The sequence below is a fragment of the Bos taurus genome, chromosome 2 (assembly GCF_002263795.3).
Source record: "Bos taurus isolate L1 Dominette 01449 registration number 42190680 breed Hereford chromosome 2, ARS-UCD2.0, whole genome shotgun sequence".
NCBI classification, from domain to species: Eukaryota; Metazoa; Chordata; class Mammalia; order Artiodactyla; family Bovidae; genus Bos; species Bos taurus.
The window spans coordinates 93,827,078-93,844,142 of record NC_037329.1 but is presented as its reverse complement, the minus strand read 5'-3'; the positions used below and the strand labels follow the sequence as shown (position 1 = coordinate 93,844,142).

Below are 17,065 nucleotides of genomic sequence, written 5' to 3'. Positions count from 1 at the left end.
TCAAAACAATAATAGCTTCTACCTCTCACTCTCTTTCACACACACACACACACACCACTGAGGTGTTCCTTCTTTGTTGGTAAGCGTTGATCCAAGTGTTAGGCTTGATGCATACTCATGTATAAACCGGTAAATATTCAGTGGATAAATAAATCAACAAAGGAATGAATGACTGTGGAAAAACTATTCTTCATTGCTGCTTTGGCTTTGCTGTCTAGGGAACAGGCTGAGAGGTAACATAAAATGATCTAAATCATCAGAAGAAAGCTTCATGGACATAAAAACAGAAGAACCCCATTGCTTTACGAAAGTCGTATCAAAACAGAAAAGGAATAATTTACCAGTCGTTTATAATAATAACATTACACCCTCTCTTCTTAGTTCATTTACTGAACAAATGGAAAGTTTTCCTGTCAGCCTAGCTGAAGTCAGTGGTGTCAACTTTTGCACTTTCTCATAAACACTCTGAGAATTAGCACCATGATTTCAAGGCTTGGTATGAGACAGAGAAATTAATGAGAGTCATAGGAGGACTGTAAAGTCACAGACTCTAGTCTGTGTCATTACAATGTATTCAAAAGGGGTCATTCTTCCTGTGGAGAATGGCAGTTCCAATACTGCTGTTGTGATTGTGATCATTTTAGGATTTTCTTTGACTCAAGTGTTCTTCTTGTTTATTTCGGAGAAGAGCTTTCTCTGACTTTTCTTTTTCCCATCATAACACCAGACTAGTCACTACTTAACAAGAACCAAATGATGTTAAATTTCAGAATGACTCTGAGTCAAAATTTTTCTTAAGCTGAAAGAAAAAGATGGCTACCACAGCGACCTGATTGGTTAATTACAGTTAGGAAGCTGTGCAAGGGGTGGTTCTGGGTTTTGGGATCTGAACACAAATATGGTTCATATGGAGTTTTCATTGTCATCAAAGTTAAGTGATTCATGTGCTAAACATGCTAATTAAGTGAATTTTCATATCTTTTCCTCCAAACATATTCCTTTAAAAAATTTCAGTTCCCAAAGTTTATTTCAGAATTTTGAGCTCTGCTAAAATAAAATGTATTCAACTGATTTTAAACAGCTTTGAAAACAGTTTAGGAAATCTGGAATTCATAGGCGTTTCTGCTATGGTTTTTCCTATGTTACATAAAAATCGTCATTTCTCCCATTGCAGTAGAAGAAAAGAATGTGATTATTGTAGAAACTGGAATTCTGGGTTTTTAACCATGATCCAACACAAACGGCTGTGGTTTGGGGGAACTTAACCTATTCTAAACTCAACATCCTGAGCTGGAATTAATTGCTCATTAGAAGCAGAAAGAGTTCTTTTTTCACTCTAATGTAACTAAAGCATAGGCTTTTTTTTTTACATATTATGGAAAAATAATGTGGTTCTGAACTTTCTTTTTCTGATTTTTGGTATTTAGGTTTGGGTTTGAGCCAGAGATAGCCTAACTTATTTGATTATAGCATAAAAAGAATGATTTTATTTTGACTTTTAGAGAGAAGTGATGAAATGATACCAGCATTTGGTTTGGGTTCAGTTCTATTGGGTTAAAAACAAATCATGAGTGATAATTAAAGATAATTCAGCAGAGATTCTCTTTCTTTCAAACATCTCTTGTAGAAAAAACATCTCAACAGCTGTCACAGTGGCCTTCCTTTCTTCTGTTCCACAGGGAGTCGGCACAGATTGGAGTATCAGCTTTGCTACGGATCATGTGACTATGCACAAAGTTTCAGAACATTAGTTTCCTCATCTGTAAAATAGAATTGAAGACACCTACCACATGGAGTTGTCTGGAGTAATATAAGGTACTTGCTTATAGAATCAGTGTTGATGCCATTGTTATTACTGAGCTGGCTGTAGTAACATTTATTGAGTAAATAATTTACATATATTCTCTTTGTATTCTTCTCTCCCTATTTTAAGTCCTTAACTAGACCCAGGTATTTCTTTTTCTCTTTTTAAATTTTTTATTTTTTCTTTGAAGTATAGCTGCTTTATGATGTTTCAGCAAAGTGATTCAGTTATGCATATATATATACATGTATTCTCTTTCAGATTCTCTGCCGTTATAGGTTATTACAAGATACTGAATATAGTTCCCTCTGCTATACAATAGGTCCTTTTTGTTTATCAATTTATGTATACTAGTGTGTATCTTTTAATCTCAAATTTCAAATTTATCCCTTCCTGGCTTTCCCCTTTGGTAACTGTAAGCTTTTTTTTTCTTTTTTTCTTTCTCGTGTCAAAGTGTTTCTTTGCTTCAGGATTTTTGCAGAGTTGAAAACAGAAGCTTCTAACGTTCTTTTCGTTTTTTGGTCTTTGATTTTAGCGCAAGCTCATTAAAGAGATTAGGTGTGCCCCTGGGGTCAGGGATGAAAGGAACACACTTTGGAAGGAAAAGTTTGTGTGGGGGAGACAGGGAAATAGATATTGACCTCCTGACCCATGGACTTTGCCAAAAGTGCCTTATAACCGGTCCTGACAGTTACCACCTGAAAGGGCTGTGGGCACCTCAGGGGTAACCAGAGTGAGCACGACTGGAAGACCTTCCAAATGCTCTGTGTGCTGTACAATGTCCCAGAACTCCGGAATAACCAAAGAGGTTCAACTCCAACAATGACTTAGAACAGTTGTCTGGCTAATGGAACATATTATTTCTGAATACCTCAGTACATGCACCACTTAAAAATTCTTCACGTTTCTTGAACACTTTACTGCATGCCAGATGCCATTCTAAGTGCTTTACATGTAATAGTTCATTCATGGTCACAATACTATATGAGATACTACTAGTGTCCGAATTTTAAAGAAGACTGAGAGGCTAAATAAATGGGCCAAATTTAGCCAGTTAGCAAGCGGTGTAGCCTGAATATGAACACAGGGCCCATGCTCTAAAATGCTTCCCATACCTGCTGTGTGTTGGGTCTAAAATTCAGGACCTCTATCTGTGGGCTTAGGAAGACTGGGTGAGAAGGCATTAGTTTGGAGTAGCATCTTCAGGGGAGACTTCAAACAGTGCTGACTGAGGAGTCATGGACTGTGTAAGTTGTGGCAACTGGCCCTAGGCCACTGGGGGAAGACTTAGAAACAAAAGACTTCTTTTGAGGGAGTTGAGGGCCAGGCTGCTGGAGAAATCAGTGCCACCTCTAGGATCAGGTCATTACCCACAGGAAAGCAGTTTGACTGGGAGATGTGGGGTAACTTGGGCTCTGTACATAGAGGAGAGGTGCTGGAGGAGCTTCAGGCCATGATGCAGCAGCAAAAAGGTGTGGAGAAAATGCCTTAACAGCCAAGGCGCTCTTGACCCTCGGTTTCACCAAGGGACTGTTTCTAAGGATGGATTCTATTGACCTCTCTCCTGTTCCCTTCTAGACATCCCCTATGCTGCCTAATTTTTACCTTATTAGGGTTAAATCAAATACCTGCTTTAGAAAGAGAAGTCTTTCCGAGAGTGGGAAGAACCTTCATGGATCCAATTATTTGCCCCAGCTCTACCTCCCCCAGCTCAGAGTGATGAAAATAAACTACAGCAGAATAGGTACTTAAATGGAGGACCATGAAGAGAGGTCACCTTGGACTCCTGAGCACTCTGGAGGGAAGCATGGACTTAAGTGTAGTATGATAATGAGGTAGGAGGGATTATGGGTCAGGAAACCTGGGGAGACATCCTTGAAGACTGAGAGACAGGGAGGGGCTATAGAACATCTCCAAAGTGTGTCCAGAAAAGAAGGAAGAAGGAAACTTCCTTTTCGGCCACTGGCTCAGATGGTTCTCCTGCTCCCACTTCTGGGTTCATGTTCTGTCATTGCTGCTTAGTCACTAAGTTGTGTCTGACTGTTTTGCAGCCCCATGGACTGTAGCCCACCAGGTTCTTCTGTCCACGGGTTTCCTAGGGAAGAATACTGGAGTGGGTTGCCATTTCCTCCTCTGGGGGATTTTCCTGACCCAGCGACTGAACCCCAGTCTCCTGCATCGGCAGGCTGATTCTTAACCACTGAACCAGCAGGGAAGCCCGTTCTGTGACTAGTACAAAGTTATTGGATTTTAATGTACTTTTTTTAGACTAGTCCAGTATCTTACAACCAGTAATTTTTTTTCCTATGGGGAAAATCATTCCCAGGTTCCAGCCATCGATTTCTTACTGGTTTTCTGAAACATAGTTTGTTTTTATGTTGGGGATTGACTGTAAACATGTTGCCTTCTTTCAAAGTAATACATGTTTAAAAGCTAGAAATTCATTCACATAATCTTCTTCCATATGGCTAATATGTCATCATGCTGTGAAAGCCACACTGAAATACAGGAGGACCGATGCTACCAACCAAAAAGAAAAAAAAGGATCTTCAATTTATTGTCTTCTTTCCTAGAAATTTCACTACTTCCTGAAATCTAGATGAGTGAGTCCCAATCTTTCAGGTGGCATTTGAAGTTTTACCAGTGTCACATTCTATCAAAACTCAAGCCCTTCCAAAATCCCCCTAATTTGTAGACAGTATCTGCCTTGGTAATTCTTAAACTCCTCAGTTCAGCTGTTTTAGGAAATCAGGGGAAACACTCAACTGTTGATGGAGGGACACATTGGAAAGGGTGTGTTTATGGAGTTCAAGAGGGTCTCGTCAACTGAGAAGGGGTTGGTTAACTCTGGTAGGAGCCAAACTACAACCTTTGTGGATACACACATTTGATGGTTCTAATTCATTACCTCATTCCATCTTGTGAAGCTTTTCAGAATAGCATATGTACTTGTCACAAAATAACAATCCATGCGGCTACAGATAAAGCAATTCTTATCCAAGGAAAATGAGTTACTTTTTATCTCTTCAAAGCATTCTATTGCTTCTTTCTAAGGCAAATTCCTAGGTCTTGGGTAAATCAAAATGTCACTTGCCTATCTGAACAAACAGCCAATGGTCTGTTTATTTTTCATGAATAACTCAGTGAAGCCAGCTGTGTTCTTGGGGTAGCTCAAAGATACTGAACTAGTAGACAAAAAGAAATCTTCTTCCTTTTACCTAGCCAACAATGGCAGCAACTTTAAGAATGATAATAGAATCATCTTTTCTAATGATAAACTTGAAAATATGTGAAGGGAAAAGTCTTTATCTCTCTTTTCTTGATAATCTAAGAAGATAAAGTTTATGTCATTTTAAAAACTAGGAATTATAGTAGACAACTCCTAATTGTGCCCGACATCCATTTTTCCCTCGTGACAGCAGCTTGATTTTCTTTTGGGAACCACTTCTTCACTTACACTCATTCATCGAATTTATGTAGGACTGTTTCTACTTTCTGGTTCCAGGAGTGGCCTTGTGATATAATTCTGACCAGTAAGAATACTACATCTTTTTGGCCATGGGCGCTCAGGAGTGGACAGGTGACCCAGGCTGAGTCAACAAGCCATTGAGGACTGTATTGAACATCAGTTCTAGGACTTTCTGGATATCCTGGGGATGAGACAATCTCTTTCTATAGAGTTGCTGGGTTGAGGCTGCTGAGGCTGTCTTATAGGGGAGTCCCTTGACAATGGTCCCGACAGAGAGAAGCACAAAAGTTATTCTCCTAATAACGAGCTCCTAATGGCCTGTGGGAAGGAGTAGGACCCAGCTTTGCCTGAAGTCAGATACACCTATGGACCTTAAAGTTATGTAAGCCAACAAAGTTTCTGTTTTTGCTTAGGCCAGTTTGAATGAGGTTTCTGTTGCAACTTAACAGCCACTGACTAATCCATAATTGTTTTTTAATGTCCCTAGTTTTTAACAGATGCCCGCCAGGAGAAAGAGAAGGAAAAATACGAACAAGTCTCAGTTCTGGTATTGGACCACAAGACAGCGGGAGCTCATCTCTCTTATCCCTTGTTTAGAACATGACCTTCTGATGGGTTTTGTACTTGTGTGGCTATTACACATTCCATCTTAAATCTGCTCCTAAGCCAGCTAGCACGATCTTAGCATCTTGACCTCCCTTTCCTCTGACTACAGGATTCACCAGATGTGTCCCTCACTGTTAAGACAGCTGCCAAGTATGTTCCTTTGAGTTGGTTTCTAAATCATCTTCATATTAGAAGAAACAAATCTTTCAGAATGTTTTTATTTCTTCACCCAACCATCTCTGTTCCAACCATGACCTACGTGAACTAATCCCCTTTGTCAAAACACAGAGTGCTATGTCTTTGACAATGGAAACCAGCCTCCCTCCCTCCCACCCTCTTATAGGTAAATATTCTTCCAATTTAGCCAAAGAATTAAAAAGAGGAAAGGGATATAATACATGCCATGTAACTCTTGAAAAAAGATAGTAATAATGGTCTTAAAATTTTTAGAAAACTTTAGAACCATCCCATTTCCAAAGTTACTTACAGGATATTCATGCTGCTGTTAAATAAGCAGATAATTTTTATCTGCTAATAATAATACTGTTTAAAAGCCCAACAACAATAAACCATAGCCTGTGGCCAGATGACTGTGACAGTCTTTACAAGTTTTACAGAACATAAAATGCCGGCAGATATCAGGTATTATGTTATTATGTTTTCTTTTGGCAGAAGAGAAAAGTTCTCAGCTAGCCTATCTGGCTCACTTAATTGGGCCTATAAAAACTCGCCAGTCATCTCACTCACAGCCATTGAATTTCCCTCTACTTGTTCTTTACAGCTTTTCAGAGCCTAGATGGGAACACAGATACAAAACAGACTTGCTGAAAGGACTTTTTAAGGTCTCATGTCCATATTTACAAACCTTGCAATCTGTGTGTATTCATTTATTTTAACACAAATGAAGTGAATACATCAAGAACTCCTTTGGGAAAAAGAAAAACCTGTGTGTTTGAGGAGAAAAGAACAAAATATAGGACTGAGGCAACTTCCAAATGCTCTCTATTGCTTTCCCAGCACCCCTCACACACACCCTGCCTTCAACAGAATTAACTGCTTTCTCTGCACTCATTTAGAAGATAGTATCACTCTACACGAGAGCATTTCTCACGTAGATTAATGTCCTTTTTCTTGGTTTTGGCTTAGATGTCTGTATTCCTGGCTAGACTGTGAGTTCCTCCAATAGAGACAATACACTTTTGTTTACCAGCACTAGGCCTACACCAAGACTGAGAAAATGTTGGTTAAAATTGAATAGGAGACACAGAAAAAGAAAAAGGAAAAGAGAGATGTAAGAGCAAGGGAGAACCCAAGACAGCACTAAGAGAAATCCTTGGCTCTGGGCCACTGAGCAGGTGTAACATCGGTAGAGAACTACCCACAAGATGGCTGGGAAGATTCAGAAAGTCAGAGGGGGAACCAAAGCAAGGGGTGTAGTCCCCCGATACAAATACATTTAACAAATATCAAGGAGTAGCCTTTCTTAAAAGCGTGCTCCAAAATTTCTCAAGGATTTTCTCTCAAGTTTCTAATAAACAACCTGCACAATTCTGAACATTTCTTGCTCAGAAATGGACAGTTATATCATGACACCTGGTGAAAAGTCATTGCAAACTGCATCCTAATTTCAGAGATGTGAAAAAAAAAATAAAACCACCAAAAATATGAATAGAAACTAATCATCTCTTTCAGTGATTCATAGATCCTATCCCCAATCTTTCCATGATTGTTTTAATCATTTTGGCTTTGAAAACTTTTGTGAGCATTCTTTCATTCTTTCTGGCCTATCTTAAAAGTAGTTATTAGGTAACTTATTCTTCTAATTTTTTTCTCAATAGATCCAAAGTTCTCCAGTATAGTGTGACTCTTGGGAGTTTCTCTCAGACGTCTCAATCTGAGGTATTGGGAGCTAGAGGAATTCTGAGTTCATGAAAGTATTTTTTGACGATGCTGGTCCATGTAATGATTTTGTTAGAGAAGTTGAACTATTTCAGTATTTACTGAAGAAACTGGAATCAATGTCCTATTTTTAAAAACTTGTGGGTCAGAAAGCCTGATGGAGAAGCACCTAGGAGCCCTCTTTGGGGCTCCATCCCTCCTCTTCATAGACTGTTTTTCAGTTTTTAACAGGCACCCTTGGTGATGCTGAAGACTAGCCAATCTAGGAACCACAGCCTCATAAAAGCTGTCTTGTTGGGTCTGGCTGACTGGCAGAAATGAAAGACTAAATTTCTAAACATGCTTTCCTGGATCTCTCAAAAAGTAGCAAGACAATGGTGTGATTCTCCGGTCCATGTTGGACAGTAGGTAATAGTGTTTTTCCATGGCTTGTGGAAAGGACAGGAAATGATGCTGATATTCTAATCCCTGGTTTGGAATATCACAGCCAATCTCACAAAGGGCCGCCACTCAGCTTTTATGACAGTGCATTTCCCAAGAATCCTTTTGGGAAGCTGTAGTCCCCAATTGTTTGGGAAATGTAAAATCAGTCACTTCTGGCAAAGCTCAACACACCTGAGCATGGGAAACACAAATTAGAGAGATACTCTTTCACTCACTAGATTGTTCATCTGGTTACACATTTGCCTGGCACAGAAACAGAATCAAATAGGGAGGACCTGAGTGCGCAGTCATCCAGCTCAGGCTTGGTAAACCAGAGGAAACTTTAAGTCTCATGACTGTTAATAATTTTCATCCTTTCAACTTGATGTAAGGAGATCATATAAAATAAGGTTCAAACAACCAGGACTGCTTTATCTATTGTGAAATTATTTATCTTATTTTGCTCATAGGAATTCATATTGGTTTTGAGAAGAAAGACTTTTCAATGCATTGGACATGGAGTTCTGCTTTGGTTCTGGTGGAAACAACTTCCCTTTATCATCTGATTGATTGAGAGAGGACAGTCTTATGTACAGAGTCTTCCATCAAAGTCAATAAGTCAGTCTTGATTAAGGCTGAAATGAAGTGAATTGTTATAGATTGTTATTCTATGAAAATCTTTTGCTTCTGTTCAGTTCAGTTTAGTCACTCAGTCGTGTCCGACTCTTTGCGATCCCATGAATTGCAGCATGCCAGGCCTCCTTGTCCTTCACCAACTCCTGGAGTTCACTCAAACTCACGTCCATAGAGTTGGTGATGCCATCCAGCCATCTCATCCTCTGTTGTCCCCTTCTCCTCCTGCCCCCAATCCCTCCCAGCATCAGAGTCTTTTCCAATGAGTCAGCTCTTCACATGAGGTGGCCAAACTATTGGAGTTTCAGCTTTAGCATCAGTCCTTCCAATGATCACCCAGGACTGATCTCCTTTAGAATGGACTGGTTGGATCTCCTTGCAGTCCAAGGGACTCTCAAGAGTCTTCTCCAACACCACAGTTCAAAAGCATCAATTCTTCAGTGCTCAGCTTTATTCATAGTCCAACTCTCACATCCATACATGACTACTAGAAAAACCATAGCCTCGACTAGATGGACCTTTGTTGGCATAGTAATGTCTCTGCTTTTGAATATGCTATCTAGATTGGTCATAACTTTCCTTCCAAGGGGTAAGTGTCTTTTAATTTCATGGCTGCAGTCACCATCTGTAGTGATTTTGGAGCCCCAAAAATAAAGTCTGACACTGTTTCCACTATTTCCCCATCTTTTTCCCATGAAGTGATGGAACCAGATGCCATGATCTTCATTTTCTGAATGTTGAGCTTTAAGCCAACTTTTTCACTCTCCTCTTTCACTTTCATCAAGAGGCTTTTCAGTTCCTCTTCACTTTCTGCCATAAGGGTGGTATCGTCTGCATATCTGAGGTTATTGATATTTCTCTTGGCAATCTTGCTTCTGTTACTGAGAGTCTCAAGAACTAGTTGCTCCATCACAGTCAATGTTATTCTGCTTAATCCTAATATTGGTAATAAAACCAATAAATAGTTATTTCTTCTGATCTGTAGTCACAGGATGCTTATCTCTGGAAAAGACTGAAGCCATTTGCTTGGCAATCGCTAGTCCATACCGTGTACTTCTGATAAGCGTTTTTAAACTCTGCCATACAAGGTAGAATCTACTGCGCTAAGAAATATCAGTTGCTGTGCACAACAGTGATAGATGCTGAAACTGACTTTTGGACCCCTGTGTAAAAGCACTAGGTTTCACGCATGAGAAACCACACTATCCAAGTAAAAACTAGAGAGAATCAGCTCAGTGGTTGGACTCTACTCTCCCAATACTGACCTCATGAACACAAATGTGGGTGTGAAAATCAAGAAAGGAAACTTTCCTTTAAAAGATCAGTCCTTCAAAAGAGATGGTGTGGTCACCATGGATAAGATGGTTCCTTACATGGTTTTCAAGACAGCACTAAAAACTGTAGAAAAAGGCAGTAATCATCAAAGAGGATGAGAGAGAGCTTGCCTTCTTGAAAAAGATAACAGGATGAATTAGGCTATTTTGAAAAAACCCAGAAAAATGTTTCTTTAGAGGTCACAATATTCTTTTGTCTTCATGAATGTGGAATGATTTGATAAAGAACCCTCTAATAAGAAACTGCCCTTGTCTCAGAATAAAATGATCTTAGTGTACTGGTAAGATTAGTAAAATGTAAAGTGTTCAGATACAATATACTAACACTTGATATCTTTGAATGGATATCTTTCAGACCTTTCCGAAATTTATTTCTAGTAACTGTTTTCCAAAGGAGAGATGACTTCTATTGCATGGTCTGTCAATGCTTGACCAGATGTCTGGGACTCAAGAGATGGAGGGTAAGGATTAAGGCTCAGTAGATAATGACCAACATTCCTTGCCCTTTTTAAAATAACTAACATCTGCTCCATCCAAACAAGCAGGCATACAAGTCCAAGAGGGAGTAAATATGAAAGCAATTAAAATGAACTACTGTGCATTAGTGTGGTTTGATTTATAGAAACAACTTCTGTAGGAGAAAATGGGCTGTGGTTTAGGTAATGTTCATATCCATGAAACCCAAGTAACCTAAATATACATTGATATGTATAGGACATTCCTAGCCATGTTCTTCTGCTCTTAACTACATCAGTAAAGATGAGTGCAATGAATTCAGGCATAGACTTACCCAGTGAAGGTCATACTCAGGTCTTGCTCTTCCTTCGTCATCCTCATATAAAGCGAAACCTTCTCTCCGAGCCTGATAATACTCTTTCCGCAGCTTTTGGATGCGGTCAGCACTTCCGCTCATGGACCGGCCACTGCAGGACATAATCAGACAAGTAGTCACATGGTGAACAACATTCTAGAAACTTGCTTCTTGATATTTTTTATTTTGTTAAAACATCTGACATTCAAATTTGGAAGATTCAGTAATATTGTACAAACATGCTAGGAAAACTGTGAAAATCCTGGTAACAAAAATAAATCAAAACTACTCTTTATGTGCTTTATGTTTAGCTCTAACTTGGGATTAATAAGTGTGTTTTGAGTGAGAACTTAAGGTCCTGACCTAGAGCAATTAAAAGAGCCATCACCTTTTTCTTAAAATTGTATGAACAGAGTTTGGTTAGTTTTTTATGTGGTATCTCATTTTATTACATAAATGTTGCCTATTTGAGACCAGTTGTTTGACCTGAAGCTTGAATGTGATGCAGAGTAGCATGGCATGTTCAGTTCAATGACATTCGTGAATTTTTGGAGTGGGGCTGGGGTACACGTCATTATATGGGTACAGGCAGGATATAGAGAAAGAAAAGAAAATAGAAGTCTTGCCAAGAAGTAAAAAGAAAAATAGAAAGCTGGTCATAGTAGAACATGCCATCTTGGCTACATGTCCAAGGTTTTCTTCTCTTCTTAGCTACTTCTTCCTCTCAGGAATTACAGCTTCTCCAGTAACTTATCCATTCAGCCCCACACTGGTCAGCCAGTGGCTCCCTTTTAGCTTAGATTTGTCACCACCTTTTCAACAGAATCAACATTATGTGATACAATCAGGGCTAGGAAGCAAGAGGAAGATGCTAGCCAGATCTCTACAGCTGATCAACTTCTCTGATTGATCTGAGGCATAACTGAGTGCCCTATTGTGCCAGACGTTATGTTAAGACACAGAGATCTTAAACACTTTCACAGAACTTATTCACAAAAAACACACAGTCTGGGAGTTAGGGAACTGAAAGGGATATGGAAGACTACAATCCATTGTGACTGATGCTACAGGTCTGCATAGGGGTTGAGGGAACATGGATTGCTTAAACTTTAACAGGGGAGAACAGAGCCATGGAAGGAGATCACAGAAGACCCTAAAGAGGAGGTGACATCTTAGCTGAATCTTGAAAGATTCATAGGTGCTCAACAACTCAACAAGTGAGATGAGAAAATTCAAGGCAGAAGGAAGGACAATGCATAGAACAGAAATGAGAAAGCATGTTGCTTTGGGGGAATGCAAGGAAGTCAGTTTGGCAAGCAGTGGTCCTCAACTTCTTTTGTCCTGCCTCATAGACATAGTAGCTGACATTCGCTTCCTTCCCCTCTCATTTGGGAAGCAGATTATAATAAAAGAGAGTTTTGGTCCTTTAGGGGTATTTTGAATTTACTCTAATAAATGACAAAATAGATGATTTGCAAATGTTCGTACTTTAACTCAATTTGTAACAATTAACCATAATGATACTCATATTTCATGTGTATGTGAGAAACATGGCTCTAGTATACAAGGTGTAGGGGAGGGAGCTGGGAAGAGCGACCAGCGAGACTGAGGGAAGTAGGGAGGAGGCCCACGGACAAGACCTCTACATGCCAGAATGATCCTCAAGTATTATGCTGAGTTTTAAGTTTAAACGAGACATCTAAAAGCAGTAGAAAAAAGTCATCTATTATTTTGTTAAAACATTTAAAAATTACACTTGAACTATAAAAAGAAAATGGTGAGTAAACATTTTTTGGAAGGAAAACATTCTTCCCAAACTACTGCTAGATCGTAAGCTAACTGAAAGTGGGCCCACGTGTTTCAGCATCCTCTGTACAAAATTAGCACAGAGTTCTTGGCTTCCTACCTGCTCTGTGGACACCAAGTAATTGATGCCTTTGATTGAGAAAAAACAATTTCTTACAGATCATTTACCTTAATTTTTCTTCAATATGTATTTTAAAACTCTCTTTAAATAGTTCTGACTTTGTTCCCTTACTATACTTTTCTTGAACAAAAGTATTTCTTGAGAACTTGATAAAGATAACAACAACAACAAAAAAAGTGGAAGGTCTGATACTTTTCTGAACAACAGAAGGTGGGAAAGACAGCGGAGCTTAATTCTGAAGAGCGCTCCTTGGTCTTAAGTACTCTGAGTTGCCTACGGGCCTGCATCCACTGTGCAGGCTTCTGCCCATTTCGTGCATGCATGAGCCACGCTCAAACTCACCAGATGAGTTCAATCAATGTGGTGCAAACACAGCATACATAATCTATTAGTTTACCCAAAGAAACCGAAGCATTGAATTCAAGCAGAATGAAATCATCAGTAATAAAAAAAAAAAAAAAAGAAACTGATAAGGGACTGTTTTAAAAATCCCCATAATTTTCCTGCATTTGTGGGAAAAAATAATCACACTCAGACCGTAAACTATTCTTCCATATGCCTATAAATAAATAAATTTAAAAATATGGGTTTGATCAGATTTCAGTTCTCAAATAGAAGGAATGGGGCAAGAATACAAAATCAGCTGTTTATGATTCAGAAAATCCCCTATGGCTGACAGGAACATGACTATTTACCCAGAGAAGAAATCTGGCCACAGAGAAAAACAGGAAAAAGTCTAGAAATTCATGGACCATCTAAGTGCAAAACATTCTCCCTTGTGTGAATATTTTAGAGAAGTTACAGGACACCATGCAAACCTTTCATGATAAGCAGGGATTACATTGCAACATTCATTTTCTTTCTCTGTCTAACCCTCACTCTACTTTGAGTAACTATACCAGACTTTTCCCCAGGTAGTTGGTTTATATAATAAAATGAGGAATAGTAAATTCTGGTTTTATCTTTCAGCTCTTCTCTGCAGATAACACACACAAGTTTACCATCAAATCAATAAAAATGATATACACAGCTATTGTACCCAAAGCAGTTAATTGATTCCGTTTTGTGTTGAAGAGGTAGAAATCTGAGGAACATAAAAATGCCTTTGTCATAAGAGAAGCAGTAATCATAATAATTATAATTTATGGGACGTTGTATAGAAAATATATAGATACAGACTTTCACTTACTATCAATTCTGCTCAGAACAGATATCATTAATCAATTATAGCATTCCTTCCCCATAATCCTAGACATGGTCTTAGAATCTTTCTTAACCCAAAACTTTAGAAAGCTATTACCATCTATAGGAGCTGGCACTTGAGTTGAGTTATATAGTTGTGTTAACAGGTGCTGTAAATATTTCAAAATCACAGAAGAATAAAGATAACTTTTATGGTTCTGCTCCATAGACATGAGAAATCTGAGGCTCATGACTACTAGATATACAAGGTCTGACTTTAAAGAAGGCTCTTTCTGTCATTGTTTAATACCTTTCAACCTGTGTCTCCTCCTTCATCTAATTAGTATCTTAAAGATTGGGTCCTCTAACAACATACTGGACCAGAATGAAAGCTAAGCCTAGCTTTGAGGACTTACTTTCTGAGGACTTCTGTTTTTCCTTCCTCTATTTACATGTTAACTTCTATTTTCCTGGCTTTATGGAACTCAGTAGTAGAGATTCTAAGAATTTTGTCTGATAGCTTCAGAAGTTATATCAGCTTATGATGTAACTCACCTACTCTTGCAACCATATAAAATCTGGTAAAGTATCAGTAATCCCATCTCCAGGTTTCGAGTTAGAAAATTTAGGCTTGCTGTATTATTTGTTCACTGGATAAGGTAGAGGTTAGTCAGTCATTCTTACCAAAAAAGTTCCTATTGTAGCTATATACATATGTAGGTGATCAATGCCACTCCTGCACTTTCAATGTGCTGAAATTTTATTTTAAATTAACTCAAGCAGTATAACAAAACAGATTTATATTGTAGTGATTTCTTGTAAATTATGCTGCCTTTGCCTTTAAAAGCAGATGTATAGTAAAACAGGCTTTTCTTATAACACTTTAAAGCTGGACAGAGTTTTAAAGTTGTAATGAAATTCAGAAACCATGTCATTTTCTTCATCGTCACCTATAGTAATATATTCCCAAATGCAATACACATCACAGTAAGGCATTATCTGCTCCACTGGAATCTAACCTTATTCTTCCTAGTTGATAATTACCTCAATTGAAAAACATTTTAAAATGAGTGTTCATTTGTGCATGCCATAGTCCCCTCCCGTTACTACAACAGGCTGGAGAAAAGTAACATTTATTAAGCTCCTTAAATATAATATTTATGCTTTACACACTTAATCTCATTTCATCCCCAAATTTGTGAGGATGACATTGACATTTCACAGATGAGTACACTGAGGCTCAAATAAGTAGCACAGTTGGTGAATGGTGGACCAGGGAGTGTGTGACTCCAAAGCCAGTGTTACCTTGTTGCCTCATGAGAAAGGCATTAAAATGCAGCAGGCATATGGTAGCAGCCGTTGCATTTCAAGGCAGAGGGAAGTTCGCAGAGCACATTTATAGCCATACCTTTTGATATTCTTTTATTTGCACAGATCTTTGCAATAAAAATAGAAATTGAAGCAGCTAAAGTAATAGAATACATGCAATGAAGTCTGTATTCATTAAAGAATGATGCTGGAGCAACTGCAGACGGAGATTTCTGGGTAATTAACATTACATCTCTAACAGGCTTATGTGGGAAACTGGTATAAAACTGAATGGGGTGCAAAAGAGACTCAACATATGACAAAGATCCACATGAAAGAGAAAGAAACTCTGGATCAGGACCAGGGCTGACAAACAGCCAGGGCTGCTGCTTGTAACGTTCATCACTGGCTGAGGGGGCCGAATGAGAGGGAGCTGGTCACTGCCAGCGAACCATTGTCTGACTTGTGAATTCATCTGTTGAGACTTTGTGTGTATGTCTAAGCAGGCATACAAGTAAATACAGCACCCTAACTATGATTAAAATATACACAGTTAATTCCAAAGAGCTGTGTCATTTTCAGATAGCCTCAAGTCATGTAGCTCTTCATTGCTAAGGAGAGGTGTCTGCCTTTGATCAGTAGGTACCAGCCTGGGGTCCAGATTCAGTGATGCAGTTAAGAACAGTCTCTATATAATGGAACCTTAACAGGAATATTTCTACCTGGATGAGCTAACCCTTACAAATTCACTGAATAAAACTGTTGGCATTAGATGTATGTATGTCAACAGTAATCAGTAGAATAGGGGTTGTTTTTAAGTTTGGGATTTGATTATTCACTTTTTTTATGATGTTACTGTAAAAATGTTATTGTGATTGGAAAAGACTGATTCTGGGAAAGATTGAAGGTAGGATGAGAAGAGAGGCAACAGAGGATGAGATGGTTGGATGGATCATCGACTCAATGGACATGAGTCTGAGCGAACTTCAGGAGATAGTGAAGGACAGGGAAGCCTGGTATGCTGCTGTCCACGGGGCTGCAAAGAGTACGACATGTCTGAGTAACTGAACAACAATAAAATATTTAAGTTAAGTAAACATGGTATTCATCTTTCTATATTCACAAAAGTGTGAAGTTTTAAAGGTTTTATCAAAAAGATTTTCTCCTTTTGAAAGATATGGAGTGATGACAATATGCTATTCTTTTCCTTTTTTTTTTTCCCCCTAATGGGAAGGATTGTTTTATCTTTTTGCATTTAAGGACCTAAAGAATCAATATAGTCTAAAACTTCAAATATAGCAGTACCACAGTTCTGCGAAAACAGGGCATACTTTTTTCCAAAGTGGGAACAGAGGTCTCAAAATACCTGAGATTCTGTGATATTCATACTCTTGATAACATGAATATAAAGAAATATAACTATCTATATGCACTCTTCCCTTACTAATTATACTTCAAATCCCAGACTAGGTTCTGTAAAAGAATATTCAGCTGAAGGCAGTCATAGACACAACTGTAACTGATTTTCTGTTGGTGATAAAGATTTCTGTCAAATAAAAAATTTGAGACATTCTTATAAATGTACTCAGGATCATTAATTCAAAAGCATTTTGAAGATTTATAGAAACCATAGCCCAATAGCACTAACACTCTACAGATTTAACATTCC

The 17,065-nt window shown here is 38.5% G+C and overlaps 1 protein-coding gene across 2 annotated transcripts in view; it reads right to left on the bottom strand.

Annotated features, from left to right (window-relative positions):
• Nucleotides 1-17,065, bottom strand: part of PARD3B (par-3 family cell polarity regulator beta) — a 1,167,183-nt gene that overhangs the window by 116,538 nt on the left and 1,033,580 nt on the right. For both annotated transcript variants that reach the window (XM_002685527.5, XM_005202765.5), the window contains exon 21: nt 10,959-11,091. In XM_002685527.5, the coding sequence (XP_002685573.1) occupies nt 10,959-11,091 (133 nt within the window). The remainder of the gene's footprint in view (nt 1-10,958; nt 11,092-17,065) is intronic.